General features: G+C 46.2%; 1 protein-coding gene and 1 long non-coding RNA gene across 3 annotated transcripts in view; one reads left to right on the plus strand and one right to left on the minus strand.

The window, feature by feature from the left end:
• The window catches only part of ADAMTS2 (ADAM metallopeptidase with thrombospondin type 1 motif 2), a 162568-nt gene that overhangs the window by 131474 nt on the left and 11831 nt on the right, over positions 1-19263 (plus strand). For both annotated transcript variants that reach the window (XM_034778501.1, XM_034778500.1), the window contains exons 14-18: positions 1557-1720; positions 2925-3084; positions 4586-4718; positions 17446-17653; positions 18968-19097. In XM_034778501.1, coding sequence (XP_034634392.1) covers positions 1557-1720; positions 2925-3084; positions 4586-4718; positions 17446-17653; positions 18968-19097 — 795 coding nt within the window. The remainder of the gene's footprint in view (positions 1-1556; positions 1721-2924; positions 3085-4585; positions 4719-17445; positions 17654-18967; positions 19098-19263) is intronic.
• Positions 17836-19263, minus strand: part of LOC117881358 — a 34152-nt gene continuing 32724 nt past the window's right edge. The window contains exon 3 of the long non-coding RNA XR_004646773.1: positions 17836-18472. This is a non-coding gene — a long non-coding RNA (uncharacterized LOC117881358). The remainder of the gene's footprint in view (positions 18473-19263) is intronic.

Genomic DNA, 19263 nt, shown 5'->3' on the forward strand with positions numbered 1-19263 from the left:
AACAGGCTGCTCAGTCTGCTGTCAGTGAATGGAGTGGATTAAAACGTATATAGTGAATAAAGAAACACTTTATCTTCTAACTTCAACACAAAACTTAGGGCAACCAAGTACCATGGCACAAGATAAGCCACTTCCTTCATCCCCAGTATAAAGGGGGTGATGTGTAGAAGACCAGCAACAGAGAAACCGATGTGCGGTGTTACCTATTTTACTGCCCAGGCTGAAGAACATATGACACTTTCCTTGTGCCCAGATGTTCCCTACCTGTACCCAGCACAAACAGCTCATGACTCTGAATCCAAGTGCAGCAGCTTCAGGCTGTGTTTGCTGGACTTGAGGGAAAAAGAGACCGAAATGGTTGATAGAAGCAGGATATAGGGATATTGTAGAGCAGGCCCAACTCGGAACTGGCTCCTCCACTTGGGGAAGCTGGTTTCATCAAGGGGGGAACAATGTGGAATGGAGGAAAGACTCCCTTAGATAGGACCCACGTTCTAACAGATGGAGGAGGCGGGTCGTTACTGCTGCAACAAAGAGGTTACTCCAGGGGATGGGGATAGAGATGTGAAATGCAGGCAGGCTGCAGTGATAGGAATCAGTACACGGTGCCAGGAGATCCACTTGGTGATGGACATCTAGATAAACACCATGGGATTGCTGGGATACACGTTGGTATCTGTATTTTAAGGGTGTGGAGGGTTGTAAGACATGTCTGGGAGCTGAATTTAGTTTTCTAGAAAAAGTCTTATGTCAAGACTTTCCCTTTTAATTTTCTCTAAAATGCCTCCAATTCCACGCTCCATTGAAACCTCCTTAGGGTTTCAATGTATGGATGAGTATATGGAGCAAAGAGGAATAGTTTACATTCATTAGGCACCTGGGAACATTTTGGGAAGGGAAGGTCTATATAGGGAACCAGACTGCTGGTGCATAAATTGACAGAGGCCTAAATTTTCCAAAGTGCCTGGTGCCTGGGATGCCTCAGTTTTTGAAGCACAACTAGTTACAACTTAAAGAGGCCTGATTTTCAGAGGATGAGTACACAGTGCTTTCTGAAGATCAAGCCCTATTAAGATGTCTCAAAATGAGCCCCTGAAATGGAATCGCCCAAAATCACTAGCCACTTCTGAAAATCTTGGCCAGTGGTTGTTGGTTTATTTAAATTATGAGGTGGGGGAAAGCCTGAAGGTGCTGAGGATCACTTAAGTCAGATGTACACAGGGATATCAGTAAAACAAAGACCACTCCAGTCTCTGATAGTAGAAGATAGGACAGAAATTAACTGGAGAAGGGATGGGTTCAGATCACAGGGGTGTATCCTGGAAAAGTAACTGGAGCAAAATACAGAGAGATACAGGGCCAAAAAAAAAAAAAAAAAGTGTGTCAGAGTGAGAAAACAAAATGAGGTAAAGCAGAATGACTACAAAATTCTCTCTCAAACCAGTGAGAGAACAGACATTGGTAATCTTGGAGCTTTCTCAGCTAGCCTTCTACTGAAAAAATATTAGAAATGAGATGAAAACCCCAAGTATTCATGTTTGTTATGTTACTTCTAGCCATTAAGAATCGAGAAACAGGGAAATTCATTTTAAATGAAGACAACTACATACCGGATTCTAAAGTATTTATTGACATGGGTGTAGAATGGGAATACCGGAATGATGACGATAGAGAAACAGTGCAGACCATGGGGCCTTTGCGCAGTGGTATAGTCATTCTGGTAAGTGGCTTGAAAACCATCTTCTGTGGAAGATAGTGTTTGGGTTACACTGAGTCATAATGTTTTATAGTATATTATAGGTTCCTTTTTGTGAAACACATTAAGTCATCTGCTTTAAGAATAAAAGTGATGTATTTTAATCCCTTTCCAACTCGCTCATTACCACTTACCGGAAATGAGTTTAACAGAGACTCCAGGGTTGTGTGTCAAGCATCTGACCTCCCTAATTATTTCCTGTGGATGGCCTAGAAATCATCACTCGCTAATGGATATCCAGCTTACTAATCACAGCTGAGATGTGAACATTAAGAAAAAAATCAGTGTAGCACATCATAGTCAGATGCACATTACCCTTTAACAACATCTCCACCCATGTTTGAAAATGTCTTACACAGGATCCTTTTACATAGAGGATCATTTAATGGGGTCTCAGGTGGTTTAGTCCATATCAGAATTTTAATTCACAAATCTTTCAAACTCTGCTCATTATACTGTACATCGTAAAATAGTAAATGCAGTGTAAATACTGTGGGCCAGACCCTCCACTGGTGTAAATTGACAGTTTCTCACTGAAGCCAGTGGAGTGGAGCTGTGCTGATCTACACCAGTTGAAAATCTAACCCGCTGGAAGAATAAAAATTACGTTCTCTAAGGGCCAGATTTCAATACCTTTACTCATGTGGAATAGCGGTCCCATTGGCTTCAGTACTATAGCGGAAGCTGGCTCTGTCATTTTTTATGTGGAAGCTCCATTCCTTGGTTAGGTAATGAGTTTATTATTCATAGAACTTGCAAGACCATCGTAAGAAAGGTTGTGTTTATTGCAGAGGTTATTACAGTTCTTTACCTGTTTTTTTTAGTTAATCTTCGTATTTTTATTAATCTTTGTTTTTAGCGGCGTCACCATTATCATTGTACCCTAATGTTTCTCTCCTTTAGAATAGGAAATGGAAAAATGTAGCGCTTTAAAGTCAATGCAACACTGGCAAGAAAAATCAATCCAAAGCAGTGACGACCTATTTAAATGTACAGTATAAGAATCCCTGTGTTCCAAGGATACAGAGATACTTAAAGCAAGAACAGCTCTAATGGGATTAAAACGTTTAAATTTCTTGGGGGATGTTTTTATATCTGTGTCATGATTGTCATTGTAAAATTGATATCAGCTTTTTAAAGGTTTTATTTTGTCTGGTTTGCTGACTAGGTGATTCCTCATGGTGGTGCCAAGGTTTCTTTGTCTTACAAGTACATGATCCATGAAGACTCCTTAAATGTAGATAACAACAATGTTTTGGAAGATGATTCAGTAACATATGAATGGGCTCTGAAAAAATGGTCGCAGTGTTCAAAGCCCTGTGGAGGAGGTAAAAAAATGAACACATTTAAAACTGATAAAGGAAATGCCTTTTATTTTTTACACAACACAATTAATCTGTGGAATTCATTGCCACAAGATAGTAATAAGGCCAAGAGCTTAGCAGGATTTTATTTAAAAAAAGGACTAGACAAATAAAGAATAAAAAAATCCATATTTGCATTAGACTGGAAAAAATGTGTAAGGAATATTAACCACCATGCTTCTGGATACAAGCTGAACACAAGCACAGGGTTAGGAACAAGCTTCCTCTTTGAGCAGCTTATCCCATAACTGTCGGGAGCATTCCTTACTGCTCCTAGAAACAGGATATCTGGCTGACATGGACCTTTGGGCACATCTGGTATGACAGTTTCTTTGTCCCTGTCTGTTACTGAGAAATTGTACCAATTATATAGGAGTTGGCTGTGTGCTGATGAAAACTAGCATGTCAAAACTTCAAGCACGTAACCGAAATCACACCCATTGGCAGATGAATTCTGAATCCTTTGTGTCCAGTGATCTTAGCCTCCAGTTTAGGGATCAGTGAGTGCCAGACCCTGATCCTGATTAATGCTGGTGACCAGCGCTGCCTGGAGATAGGTGGTTTCAGCTGCTGTGCTGTTTGGCTGCACTTTTAGGTGTGCAAATTTAGAGGACACTGATGAAACTTTTACCCTTGTAATGCCAAGAGGTGCCCCTTTAAGAACATAAAAACGGTCATACTGGGTCAGACAAAAGGTCCATCTAGCCCAATATCTTGTCTCTGAACAGGGCAATTTAGCAAGTGATCATCCCCTGTCATCCAGTCCCAGATTCTGGCAGTTGGGGTTTTTGGGACACCCAGAGCATGGGATTGAGTCCGTGACCATCTTGGCTAATAGATAATTATAGACCTATCCTCCATGAGCTTATCTAATTCTAATTGAACCTGGTTATACTTCTGGCCTTCACAATATCTCTTGGCAATAAGTTCCACAGGTTGACTGTGTATTGTGTGAAGAAATACTTCTTTATGTTGGTTTTAAACCTTCTACCTATTCATTTCATTGGAAGATGCCTAGTTCTTGTGTTATGTGAAGGGATAAATAACACTTCCCTATTTGCTTTCTCCACACCATTCATGATTTTATAGACCTCTATCTATATCCTCCCTTAGTCGTCTCTTTTCTAAACTGAACAGTCCATGTCTTTTTAATCTCTTCTCATATGGAACCTGTTCCATACCCATAATTATTTTTATTGCTCTTCTCTGCACGGTTCCGGAAGAGACAGTTATTTATTGTGATTATAGCTTCGTTGTGAGAAGACAAAGAGGACTGGTAGTTCTGGGTGCTAAATAGGTAGCTGCTTGTAATGAGTAGAGTAAATGCTAACCAGGTACAATCTACAATCCTGTAGAATGGTCACCTACCTTCAAAATACACCATTAGCCACTTTATGGACAAATACAATCTGAGTTGTGTGTAAGTATTGTAAATGCTGAAGATAAAAGAAGTATCTTTCTTAAGGTTATCAGTTTACGAAATATGGCTGCCGGAGGAAGACAGACCACAAGATGGTTCATCGGAGATTCTGCGAGACGATCCAAAAGCCAAAGCCTATTCGCAGAGTGTGCAATCTGCAGGAATGTTCCCAACCAATGTAAGCTTTGCTGTCCCTTAGAATTGGTCAGAGCCCATGTCCAGTTAATGCTAATGGTCAACTGGAACGAAGTGCTTTCAGCTATCCCCAGATACCTTCCTACTCTGACACATGGCTATTTTAGATTAGGAGCCCTTCACCATTATTTTACATCATTGCCTAGATAGTGTTATGCAATGACACAATGTCATTGCTAAAGTGTTGCTTGCAGAAACGCTATTTCTGGGGATGACAGTTCCTGCTGATTCTGAGTTAGGTTGGGTCAGAAAAATACCCCCGTCTTGATCCAGACACTTATATTCAATGGACCAGAAGTGAAGTCATATAAATTGATTTTACGGAATGTGAATTTAACTATATAAAAGCAAGCATATAGAGTGTTATTTAAGAGAACAAATGTCACACATTTCTAATACAAACACCAATAAAACTCTCAGCATATTTTTAAAGCTGCAAAGGTCAGGGACGGGAATGGTTTGGCTCATGCAAGTTTTTGCTGAAACATTTATGTTGATTTCCATGGATATCCCAGGACAGCATTTTAAGAGGTTATTATTTGTGCTTCCTTGTTGTTGTATATAGTCAATTATTACGGATGTATTTATTCACATTTTACAGGTGCTTTTTTGACTGGCAGCGAGTTAACCCTGTCACATGTAGGACTCACATATTTCCCCTGTTGCTACCGCAACAAGTAAGGAGTACGTTGATCTACAGCTTTTATCTCTGGCAACCAAGTCTAGATTCCAATGCGTGTGATGAATAACTAGACAATACCAGCCAATATTTTGAAACTCCCTTCCAAAGACAAACCCCAGAGAAGGAGAAGTCAAATAACTCTGCCCCATCAGCACAACAAAGATCATGGTTTTACAAGTTTATTTACCAGCAATGACTTAATGACCACAATTAGAACTTTCTGTGTAAAGCTACAGTCGTCTGTTACTCAGTTATAAGCTCCTTTCTGGGTAGTAAAACTATAAATGAAAGTAAAATTAAATTACACGTGCACATGAACCACAAAATTCAGATACGGATTTCAAAGACCCCAAATTTAAGAGTGCTTGGATCTGGATTTTTAGCTCAGCCCGTTATAGAGTTATTAGCCAGCTACAAAATTAATATCGGGATCTTGGTTCTAAACCCGCAATGTTTGCGTAATCTCTGATCCAGGGTTTGGTTGGGCCCCTCTCTAATTAAACTGGTAACTTCATTCTCACCTAGAAGGTGGCTTTAATCCTAAATGGGCCCTGGATTCAACCAACATTTTAGGCCTTTCCCCACAGAATATTTTTCTCTCAACCTTCCCCACTTTCAGATGGTCTTTTCCAGCCTGACCTCCTTCTCATTCATAGGCGAGGCAGATTTTGATTGGACTCCTTAGCACTGAAGCCAACAGAATAAAACTGTAAGCTGCTGTTCCCTCATAATTAATGGAGGATCATTGCAACTCAATTATCCCCGAGATCCTCTTCCTATATATGATCTTGTGCTCCAAGGATTGTTGCCTTACTCCTCTTCTATGTAATTTCATAAAATCAGAGGTTAAAAACAGAAGAGACGTATGAGGTCACCAGTCCATCTCCTGGTCAATGCAGGACTATTCCCTACATCACCTTTTCTAGTGCTTTGTACAAACTTTAAATGTCCCAAGTAATTATATTTCCATCAGCTCCCTTGTGGAACTCTTCTACTGCCTAGCACATCTCAAACTCAGGGCATTTTTCAGTCTATATTTATATTTAGTTTATGCCAATTGTACCTGCATGTACCACACTAAATAATATCCCCTCTTCTTGGTTTTTGCATCCCTTAAATATTTGTGATCATGTGCACCCACTTTGTCATCACTTAGCCCACCTTTCAGTATTCCTCGTAAATATCCTCCAATCCCTCACGCCTTACACTTTGTCACTATAGTTCTTCTTCGAGTGCTTGCTCATATCCATTCCATTAGGTGTGTGCGCGCCGCGTGCACGATCGTCGGAAGATTTTCTACCCTAGCAACACCGGCGGGTCGGCTGTGGAGCCCCCTAGAGTGGCGCCTTCATGGCGCTGAATATATACCCCAGCCGACCCGGCGCCCCCTCAGTTCCTTCTTACCGCCCCTGACGGTCGTTGGAACTGTGGAGCGCGGCATAGCTGTCCTCCACTCTCCCTAGCTTTGTTTGTTGTTCATAGTTGTAGTTATAGTTATAGTTATAGTTATAGCGTTTGTAGTTAAATAGTTAGTAGTTTCAAAGTTGTTATAGTTCTTATAATAGTCCAGGGGACTAAGGGGGTCGTCTCCCCCTTTCTCCCCCGGCCGCGGGGCCGGGCTCATGCCCAACGCTCCCGGCTTTAAGCAGTGCGCCTCCTGCGCTAAGCCTATGCCCACGAGCGACCCGCACGACTCCTGTCTGAAGTGCCTGGGAGAGTCCCATCAAACAGATAAGTGCAAGATCTGTAAGGCCTTCAGACCAAGGACCAAGAAGGAGCGGGACTTTCGGCTCCGGCAACTCCTGATGGAGGCGGCACTTAGTCCGGACGCTCCATCTACAAGTCAGGTCCCGGCACCTAGCGCCTCGGTGCGCAGTGCCCCGGCGGCACCGGCTATGACGACCACGCGAGTGGTGTCGGACAAGCCTCCCCGGCACCGGACCTCGTCGGCACCGCAAGCACAGCAAGTGCCTCGACGCCGGTCATTATCCCCGGGGCATAAAAAAGCCCATAAGACGGGGACCTCCGCGCCGAAGACGCCGGCTCCCCCAGTGCCGGGGGTAGAGCCGCGTCCGCCGGTGGAGCACCGGAAACAGGTGCCTCCAGCACCGTCGACTCCGGCGCCGAGGCCGTTGAGTCCGGTGCAGATAGCGTCTCCACCGAGGCCGGCGGTGATACAGTGCCTCCCGTCGACTCCAGAGACCTTCACGGCGGCGAGAGACTTAATAGCTCTCACGGAGCCGGCACCGCCTCAACCACCGGCACCGACGGCACCGTTGACTCGCCCGGTCCAGTCGAGGGGGAAACCTGCATTGATGCGCCCTCCATCGCAAGGGCTGGAACCTCGGCACCGATCCAGGTCCCGAAGCAGGTCCCCACGCCGCTCGCAGTCCCGGCACCGAATATCGCCTCGGCACCGGTCGTACTCGCGGCCAAGATCTTCTTCGCGGCACCGCTCTACGTCTCGGCACCGCTATGATCGTCGGCACCGATCAACGTCGAGACGTAGTTCTCGGCACCGCTACGGTCGACGCTCGACGTCGAGAGGCCGCTCCCGGCACCGGGCATACTCCAGGTCCTCGTCGAGGTCCAGATCCGACTCCCGGCACCGACGAGGTCATCGGCACCGGTCGCGGTCCCGGCACCGATCGCCGGCACCGCGTAGAGATAGATCATCTCCGGACCGGCACCGTGCGGCACCGCAGCCCACGGGAATCGTCTCGACGCTCTCGGCACCGCCGTGGCCATCGAGATCGGTGTCCCACTCCTCGGAGGACCTCTCGAGATCGGCATATCCCCCTCAAGGGCAAGCCGAGGAACAGGACTTGGGCCATTGGCAGGAGATGACAGAGGACCATTCTCATGGCCCATCTCACTGGTCGTTCTGGACCCCGTGGGCGTACCACCAGGAGCAAGGGGCTCCAATACCCTCGACCTCTCGCTCGGGTCACTCCGTTAGAAGGGCCCCGGAGTCCACCATCTCTCGGCCTCCGCCAGGGGACATGGAGGCTTCCGTGTCCACACCGCCTGACGCCCTGGACCCAGGCGCAGGTGATGCTCCGGCCCAGGAACAGGGAGACCAGGACCAGCCCTTGGATCCTGTTCCACCGGAGGCATCTTCCTCTTCTTTGCCGGACGAGGCAGTGGCGGGCACATCGTGCACAGGCCCACCTCCAATAGATCTTCGGGCTCACCAGGATCTTCTGCGCAGGATGGCCCGTAATATGGACCTGCAGGCGGAGGAGGTAGTGGAGGTGCACGACCCGATAGTGAATATCCTCGGAGCAGATGCCCCATCGAGGGTAGCGTTACCCCTGATCCGCACGATACAAACCAATGCGGATACGATATGGCAAACTCCTGCCTCTATCCCACCCACAGCGAGAGGGGTGGAACGGAAATACTTTGTCCCGTCGAAGGACTACGGGTACTTGTATACCCACCCCCAACCGTGTTCACTGGTGGTGGCATCAGTGAACGCACGAGAGCGCCACGGCCAGCAGGCTGCAGCGCCTAAATCAAAAGAGGCTAAACGGCTCGATTTGTTTGGCCGTAAGGTTTACTCAGCCGGAGGGCTGCAACTTAGAGCGGCGAACCAACAGGCACTACTGAGCCGCTACAATTTTAACTCCTGGAACTCCATGGGGAAGTTTAAGGAGTTGATTCCCCAAGAGTCCAGGGAAGAGTTTGGAGCCATGGTAGAGGAGGGTAAGAAGGTGGCTCGGACCTCCTTGCAGGCCTCCTTGGACATAGCAGACTCGGCTGCGAGGACCCTGGCTTCGGGTATCGCTATGCGGAGGATCTCCTGGCTTCAAGTTTCGGGTTTGCCTCCGGAGCTGCAGCAAACCCTANNNTGCGGGGCCCACAGGCCCCGAGAAAAATCCTGCGCCCCCTGGGAAGGCCTGTGGGGGGCCCCCCGCGCAACCCATTTGGGCCGCGGCCCCGGCCCTCCCCCCCCCCCCCCCCCCCCCGCCTCGTCAGAGGCAAGACTCGGCCCGGAGGCGAGGGAGAGGTGGTAGGAGAAGGTGGACCGGCCCTCAACCCGGCCAGAACCAGGGGCCACCTAGACCACCTTCAGGCCCCAGACAAAACTTTTGAAGGTGCGGTCGAGGACGGCGCACCAGTCATCCCCCAGGATCCAGCCCCCTCCTTTCGGGATCGTCTCTCCCACTTCCACCATGTGTGGTTCCTTATAACTTCGGACCGTTGGGTCCTCCGCACGGTGGAAAGGGGATACGCTATCCAGTTTTCTTCTATCCCCCCCTCCCACCCCCCTTCCCCGTCCCTCTTCAGGGACCCTTCTCATGAGCAACTTCTTATACAGGAGGTTTCTACGCTCCTGGCCATGGGGGCCATAGAGGAGGTTCCGATAGAGTTAAGGGGCAGGGGATTTTATTCCCGTTACTTCCTGATCCCCAAGTCCAAAGGAGGTCTGCGGCCCATCTTGGACTTGCGCGGACTCAACAAATTCGTAGTAAAGTTGAAGTTCCGCATGGTCTCTTTGGGGGCCATTATCCCTTCCCTCGATCCTGGAGACTGGTTCGCCGCCCTCGACATGAAAGACGCATACTTTCACATCTCAATTTACCCACCTCACAGACGCTTCCTGCGATTCGTGGTAGACACGGTGCACTACCAATTTGCAGTCCTTCCCTTCGGCCTATCCTCGGCCCCAAGAGTGTTCACGAAATGTATGGCTGTCGTGGCAGCGTACCTTCGTCGGCAAGGGATACAGGTGTTCCCGTACCTAGACGACTGGCTGGTGCGCGGTCGCACCAAGGAGCAAGTTCAAGCTCACGTCCACAGAATAGTGCACACATTCAACGAGTTGGGCATCCTACTCAACAAGGACAAATCCACTCTAGAACCTACCCAGAGAATAGAATTCGTCGGCGCAGTTCTAGACTCCAGGCGTGCACAAGCCATCCTGCCAGACAATCGCTTTGGCACCATCACGAACCTCATTCAAGGGCTCAAGGCCTTCCCAACTACCACGGTGAGGTCGTGCCTTACCCTGCTGGGTCACATGGCTTCCTGCACGTACGTAACCAGGCATGCCAGACTTCGGCTTCGCCCACTTCAAACCTGGGTGTCATCAATATACCGTCCACATCGGGACAGCCTGAACATGGTGGTCATGGTCCCGAACTCGGTCCTGGCCTCCCTCACCTGGTGGCTAGATCACAATGTGGTCTGCGAGGGGATGCCATTTCACGCCCCACAACCCTCTCTGCACCTGGTCACAGACGCGTCATCTCTGGGTTGGGGCGCCCATCTCAACGAACACCATACCCAAGGCCTGTGGACTGCACCCCAGTTAGCCCTGCACATCAATGTTCGGGAACTGATGGCGGTGCGCCTGGCGTGCCAGGCATTCCTCAATCTCCTACGTGGCCGCTGTGTGTTAGTTCTCATCGACAACACCACGGCCATGTTTTACATCAACAAGCAAGGAGGAGCACGTTCGTCAATTCTATGCCAAGAGGCCATTCGCCTGTGGGACTTCTGCATCGCCCACTCAATTCATCTCACGGCATCGTTCCTCCCTGGAGTCCAGAACACTCTAGCGGACCGACTCAGCAGGTCCTTCCAGACGCACGAGTGGTCTATCCGTCCGGACATCATACATTCCATCTTCCAGAAGTGGGGGTTTCCCCAGATAGACCTGTTTGCATCTCGAGACAACAGGAAGTGCCACGTATTCTGCTCCCTACAAGGTCGAGCTCCGGGCTCCCTCTCGGATGCGTTTCTCCTTCCCTGGAAAGACCACCTGTTTTATGCCTTCCCTCCGTTTCCTCTGGTCCACAAGGTACTGCTCAAATTGCGCAGAGACCAGGCACAGGTAATTCTGATCGCTCCAGCGTGGCCGAGACAACATTGGTACACCACACTGTTGGAGCTCTCGGTTCAGACACCGATCCCGCTTCCATTATGTCCGGATCTCATATCTCAGGACCACGGTCGGCTGCGTCACCCCGACCTGCAATCACTCCACCTCACAGCGTGGCTGCTCCATGGTTCACCCAGGCAGAGCAGCAGTGCTCGCACTCTGTCCAACAGATTCTGCTGAGCAGTAGGAAGCCCTCAACACGAACCACATACTTGGCCAAGTGGAAGCGGTTCTCCTGTTGGTGCGAACAACGAGCCACGTCCCCGTTGCAGGCACCCATTCCTCTCATATTGGAATATCTCCTCTCCCTAAAACAGCAAGGGTTGGCGATATCTTCAATCAGAGTTCACCTGGCTGCTATATCAGCCTTTCACCCGGGGGAACTCGCGTCCTCGGTATTCTCTAACCCGATGGTCGTTAGATTCCTCAAGGGCTTAGACCGGACGTACCCACAACAGCGTCAGCCCGTCCCGACGTGGGACCTTAATCTGGTTCTCTCCAAACTCACAGGTCCTCCATTCGAACCACTAGCCACCTGTTCACTTTTGTACCTATCCTGGAAGACAGCCTTCCTCGTAGCCATCACCTCAGCAAGGCGAGTTTCTGAACTCAGGGCGCTTACATCCGAGCCCCCTTATACAGTTTTCCATAAGGATAAAGTGCAGCTTCGTCCACATCCTGCCTTTCTCCCTAAGGTGGTTTCTCCATTTCATATCAACCAGGACATATTTCTCCCGGTCTTTTATCCCAAACCACATGCCACTCGCCAGGATCAACGTTTGCATTCCCTGGACGTAAGAAGGGCCCTGGCCTTCTATATTGACCGCACAAAGCACTTTAGAAAGACGACGCAACTCTTCGTTGCAGTGGCCGACCGAATGAAAGGCTCACCGGTCTCCTCACAACGCCTATCCTCCTGGATTACGTCTTGCATCCGGACTTGCTATGACCTGGCAGGTGTCTCAGCACCGCACCTCACCGCTCACTCCACGAGGGCCCAAGCCTCCTCGACTGCTTTCCTGGCACATGTTCCGATCCAGGACATTTGTAGAGCGGCGGTTTGGTCATCAGTCCACACGTTTACAGCTCACTATGCACTAGTGCAGCAGTCCAGGGACGATGCTGCATTCGGGTCAGCGGTTTTGCACACAGCAATGTCTCACTCCGACCCCACCACCTAAGTTGGGCTTGGGAGTCACCTAATGGAATGGATATGAGCAAGCACTCGAAGAAGAAAAGACGGTTACTCACCGTTGTAACTGTTGTTCTTCGAGATGTGTTGCTCATATCCATTCCAAACCCGCCCCCCGTCCCCACTGTCGGAGTAGCCGGCAAGAAGGAACTGAGGGGGCGCCGGGTCGGCTGGGGTATATATTCAGCGCCATGAAGGCGCCACTCTAGGGGGCTCCACAGCCGACCCGCCGGTGTTGCTAGGGTAGAAAATCTTCCGACGATCGTGCACGCGGCGCGCACACACCTAATGGAATGGATATGAGCAACACATCTCGAAGAACAACAGTTACAACGGTGAGTAACCGTCTTTTCTTGCAAAATTGTGCCCAGAATGTAATAGTGTTCTAGGGGCAGTCATGGAGGAGTTTTCAGCCATACCACATTGCAAAACATGGGTTAAAATTTTCAAATGTGCCTAAGTGTATGTCTACACAGCAAAGGAAAACGTGTGGCTGGCCATGCCAGCTGTTTCATTGCTGGGGAGACTTCTGGGCTAGGGCTAGAGCCTAGGCTCTCAGACCCTGCAAGGTGACTCAAGCTCCTCAGTCATTTTGGGGGGAAAATGGGACTTCGGCTCCTAAGTCACATTGACTTTCCATTACATTTACACTTCTAAGTACCTTCGCTACTCTTCAAAATGGGACATAGGTGCCCGAGGTACTTTTGAAAATTTTATCTGCTGTCTAATTTGCTTTTCTGTTTCATCTGTAGATAGATCAGCGCTGCTACTCTCCAGTTCCCCCCACTCACTGGGTATTTGTGTTTGGGGTCATTTTCCCCAGTTGTATTTGCTTGTGTTTTTCCAAGATGAATTTCACTTTACTTTCTTCCCATGTTTCTAATCTCTCTTGGTCCCTGTGTATTATTTCTCTGTCCTCCCTAGGCCTCACAGCTCTTCTCATTTTAGCATCAGTCAGTTAACTGAAGTCAGCCACTCTGACCATCACCAAGGAAATTGTTATTTCTGTGCATCTATAGCTAAATGTCCCCAGATCAGCTAGGCTGTAATAGTAATTTTTAAAGGACTATTTATTGATTTATTTCAAGAGACCCTTATCAGATCTTCACAGAACATTATGGTACTCAGTGGTATGGTGGCAATATTGTCTTCTGCCATTGTGAAAGAAGGTGAAACCTCACTACTGGGAAGAATGAGCTCAGAGTTCTGTGAAAACTGTATTAGAAATATTACATCGTTAGCAAATATCCTGGGACCAACATGGCTACAACAACACTGCACATCATCAGCAAAACTAAATTTCATCTGCTCTGTGGCTAAGCATCAAATATACCACAACAGCTTCCACTGTAGAGAGAAAGCACTTCCCCTTTGCAATATTCTTGGTGTCTAATGCTGTGGGGAGATGGTATTTAAAAATGGATTAAGCTCTGGATTCAACAGAGATGGATCAAAGAAGTCAACAAAATGATGTTGAGCTTTTTGATGCTCCCTCCTTCCCTCTTCTTTTCTGCCACGATCTAATAGTTTCCCCAGATATTCCTCTGCCTCCTTTGTGGCCTTCAGTAGCTTACTGCTTCACCCTGCCTCTCCACACAATCCCCACGGGAGGAGAAAAGGGACCTCAGGAGTTCTGACCACAACGCCTCTAATTTAGATTCTACTAGAGACAGCTTTCTAAAGAGAAACAGCTTTTGTAACAAGGACCACATATTTTTCTTTTCTAAGTGACATGTTATTCTCCTCTTGGTTATGCGTGCAACTTCTGTTAGCACTAACGGGATGTGTGCATCTGCATCAAAAAGGGAATGTATACCTACCAGAGTCTCAGTATGAACGTCCCAGAGTAATCAAGCTGTCTACATGTTCTGTACAATACTGAATGCAGAACAATACAAGACGCTTAGTGGTTAATATTCTGTTCTTTAAAATATTACTGCGGGGATTTAGGAGCCCTTAATGTTGCTCCTAAGAGCGACTGGATATATTGCTTTGAAGTCTTCAAAATTACTTGACAAACAGCTCGGTTCTGGCTTTCAGTCTTCTGGCAAATAAGTCCATATTTTTCATGGTTCTTCTATGGGGGTTGGCTGAACTGTCACCCTCTCTGAGTAAACTCATCTGTAAGAATTACAGCTATAACCCCATCCTCTGCCATCGACAGTTGTTTTAGTGGTTTATCTCCCTGTTGGTTTCAGCATGTATTATTTAGGCTATGTCTACACTACTGCTGTAAGTCGACCTACACTACGCAACTCCAGCTACATGAATAACATAGCTGGAGTCAACGTACCTTAGGTCGAGTTACCGCGGGGTCTATACCGCGGAGGGTCGACAGGAGAAACTCTCCCGTTGACTTACCTTACTCTTCTCATCGGGGGGTCGAGTACAGGGGTCGACTGGAGAGCGATCTGCTGTCAATTTGGCGGGTCTTCACTAGACCTGGTGGATCGATCTCAGAGCGTCAATCGCGGCTGTAGTGTAGATGTAGTCTTATTAGAGGTTTACGCACAGCTACTGTTAGGGAAGCTGCAGAGAAATTGTTCTTTTCAGTTCAGAGTATCTGCAAAAGACAGGTCTGCTAAGATTGGTATCCAGGGATCTAACATGGAATTATTATGTTATACATGTAGATGGGATTGCTTATATTTGGAAACATTCGCACACCAATAATTAAGTCTTTATGACTTCTGATTCACATAACTAATTGCACTAAACTTGAGAAACTTGTTGTAGATTTTGAGTGAAATTTTCAAAAGAATCTGACTGACTTAGGATCCTAAAGGCCAGATTTTACAGAGCTGCTTCGGAGATGCCAAAAGATGCAGAATAGTGCCTAGTGAAATTTGAAAGGCACCTAATTCCCTTTGGCTTTCATTGGGAGTTAGGCCCCTAACCTGCTTATGCAGTTTTGTAAATCCCATTGGGTACCTGTCTGTATCTTTAGGCTCCTAAACAGCTTTGTAAATCTAGTACAAAGTCCGACTGAACGTCAGTATAACAGTGAATGAAAGTCAATGGGACTTAGCTTCCTAAGTTGCTTAAGCCATTTTAGGCTTTATAGGCGCTTTTGAAAATGTTACCCTTTAATACTGGAGAGAAAAGGTGGATGAGGTAATATCTTTTAGTGGACCAACTTCTGTTGGTGAGGGAGAGAAACTTTTGAACCACACAGAGCTCTCTCTCACCAACAGAAGCTGGTCCACTAAAAGATATTACCTCACCCACCCTGTCTTTCTAATATCCTGGTACTGACAAGGCTACAACACTGCATACGACCACTTAATACTACTTTATCTTAGGGCTGGTTGGTTTTGTTTGTTTTTTAACTTTTGAAATAGTAAATCCGTAATCGGTATCTGGACAATGCACCAAACGTGGGCCTGTAACGAGTAGGAGTCTCATTAGAGAATTCCGAAGAAAGAGAAGTTAAGTGGAAATATTCACGTTGAGATAATACTATGGAAGAAAAAAATAACATTTTCCTTTTTCTTTTCCTAGCCCTATCAGTGATTTGTGTGTTTGGTCTATTCTCTCTGAAGGTAAACAGAACTTATTGTAAGGGTCTCAAAAGGAGCCTGAAAGTGTTAGGTGCCCACATGCCACTGGAAATCAATGTAAATTGGGTATCTAACTCCTTTAGTCTCCTTTGCAGATCTCAGCCCTTTTACATGCAGTCCTTAAAGGACCAGCTTATAAGCAAAATAAATGAAATGAAGTAATATTGACGCCTTCATCTCAGCAATAAAGAATCTCTAATTGTGCCACAGTTAGAAAGCATTACTAAACTGCCCCAGGTGAACTCACATGATACAATACTGAAGTATGGTAGGAAGAGATGTGACCTTCATAACAATGGGTTTCATGCCTCTGGCTGTTATGCTTTGAACTCAGTATACAGCTGAGCTGCCATCTACTTACAAGAATTTAATAATCCTGTGCACAGTAAAAAGGTGAGATGAGAGTAGGGAGGGCCTCAATAGGAGTAGAAAGGTGCAAGCTTTGAAATGGGTATGCAAATATTTCTCCCCAACCTGCTTACATCTTTAATATTAAAGACAAAACACCTCTTTTGCCAGTTGCACATATGGTGATAAAAAACACAAATTGGATACAGTTTTGTAATGATAGAGAGCACTGAATTCAAAATGGTGGTACTGAACCTCTAGACACCAAAAATAACCCTACAACGGATGAAATTTCACATTGCGCAAGTCCAGAGCATTAGTCTTTCAGTGCTATTTTTCAGAATAGACAGTGATTTCTCCTTATTAAAGAATTAATCATGTAACAAATTTGGTTCTGGAACACCTCATTTTGTATTATGCCAGTGCAAAAAATTCTGAAATTCTCAAAAATGTGTGTGCATGTGTGTGCGTGTGTTCCCTTTTCTTTTTATAACCTATCTGAGACGTGTATGGCAAGATTTAGCCAAGAGATTTAGAATTCTTCTAGCTTCCCCTATATGCAAAGTTCAGTTTTATCTGATATTTCTTCAAGATCCTTTACAACACAAACCTGTCACAGTATTAACTGCTGCAGTGCCGGATCTAAAAACATTAAGTTGATCGGCTAAAATCCTTCTTGCCAGTAGCTTGCTGGGAATGGTAAGACACACTAAATCAATCCTAATTACAACATCCATAAGTGCTACCACAAACAGACTGACCGAAGGACCCATATTGCACTCTTTTTCCAGCGCAGAAGACTCTGCTTGGATGCATTTATCCCACTTACTGTCAGCTTCAGTGCTGTGGCTAATTCAGCCCTCCCAGAACATTTAGTAATTTTTACTTATCCTCTTTCATTTACTAGATTGGGATCAAGATCAACATACTGCTAATCCTGAAATTTAAGAATTATAGTTCAATAAATATTTTTGACATGACTAATGTATGAGAGAGAGAGAGAGTTTTACCTCACATGTCCTGTTTTTCATTAACCAGATGGGTTACAGGAGATTGGGAGCCCTGCAGCAAAAGCTGTGGAAAAACAGGATATCAAGTACGTTCTGTACGGTGTATCCAACCCCTGCATGACAACACAAATCGTTCTGTTCATACCAAATATTGCAACAATGATCGTCCAGAAGGCAAAAGGTCTTGCAATCGAGCACTTTGCCCTGCACAGTGGAGGATAGGACCCTGGTCACAGGTAGATAATGATCATAAGTAATTATAAAATATTATGAAAAATATGATTGATAAAGCAGGGAAGGGGGAGTCTTCAGCGAGTTGACCTGTCCTGCAACTGCACTGACTGGAAAATTTCTGCTTACCAGTGTAGAGCACAATATATCCACCAGGGCTAATTCAGCCTAGAAGGTGGGGGTAATGGCAGTATGGACAGCAGTAAAACACCAAGCAATTAGGTCAGAAGTAATGCTGTTTGCTTTGGCTCCCATGAGCCAGATCTTTCTGGTCTTGGTTGCAGTTTCAGAAAGAAAGGAATTGGCCCCTTCAGCAGTTCTCTTCTGTTTGTCACTTCAATTATTTCACCAAATGACACTGCTCAGAGAAAAATAATACAATAGATTTGTGTCATGCCTTTTTCTTTTTTCCTTAAAGTCCTTTAGGGACATGACTGGGTTTTTTAGAAGTGTCTAAGGGAGTTAGGCACCCAGCCTCATTGCAATTAAATGGGCATTGGACATCTTTGACAAAGAAAAGCCATTCTGAGGGAAGGATACAAGTATTGAGTGAAAGGAATTGCAGGCTAGTTCTTCCAGTGCTACTTTTTCCATACAGAGGTGTGAGGTACAAAGCAGATCCAATGGTTCTAGCAAAGAACCAGGAGTCGGGAGTTCTAAGCTTCCTATTCCTGGCTCTTCCACTAACATAGTGTGCAACTTTGTAAGTGTGCACTTACCCTCATTGTACTCAGTTTCCCCATGTGTCAAGGATTTACCAACTTCCCAGGAGCGTTGCGAGGCTTGATCTATTCATGTTTGTAGAGGTGCTCTGAGCTCATCAGCTGGAAGGAGAGATGCAAGTGTAATGTAGTGGCATTACATGTCAAAGTACTCAAATTGAAAAGATACCATACATCAAAATGATCTGTCATGATGGTTCTCCATGAAGCAATTTACAAAGTGTAGCTGTATCTGTAGGAACAACATTTGATTTTAGACCAACAGGGGCCGTAGGATTGTGTTTTTTTCTTCATGGCTTTCATAAGAATTGTAAGCAATACAGTTCAGGATAGATGCAGTGACTAGATGACTCTCATGTAGTCTTATTCATATACTGCTTGGACTTTGAGCTCTTCTAGGGAGGGATCGTGTTTTCACAGTGGGCTCTCACCAGGGTTGCAGGGGTCTGTGAATGCTCTTGTAGTATGAATGTGATAATGTCATTAGGTCAAATTATGTACCATACATAGCTGGACTGTGGTCCAAGACAAAAAGAATTCCTAATAAATCATGTGCAAAAGATGAATCAAGGCCTAATTTGTGCATTTTCTCCCCAGTGCTCTGTAACTTGTGGAAACGGCACCCAGGAACGGCAGGCTTTGTGCAGGACGAGAGAGAATGCTAGTGGCTATTGTAAAGATGACAAACCGGAAACAATGAGGATCTGCAGACTCTCTCTATGCCCCAGTAAGCACTCTGCTCTTTGTTCTTGTGACTGGCATGCTTTGCTAATTTTGAAAACATTATTGCAATTAAATGTGGTTAAACAGTGAAGCCCTCCTTAACTGAATTCACATGCATGCAAGAGGTTAACTTGTATTCATCAATATGTGCCAGCGGTTTCGAGTGTCAA

Source organism: Trachemys scripta, chromosome 8 (genome assembly GCF_013100865.1).
Source record: "Trachemys scripta elegans isolate TJP31775 chromosome 8, CAS_Tse_1.0, whole genome shotgun sequence".
Taxonomy (NCBI): Eukaryota; Metazoa; Chordata; order Testudines; family Emydidae; genus Trachemys; species Trachemys scripta.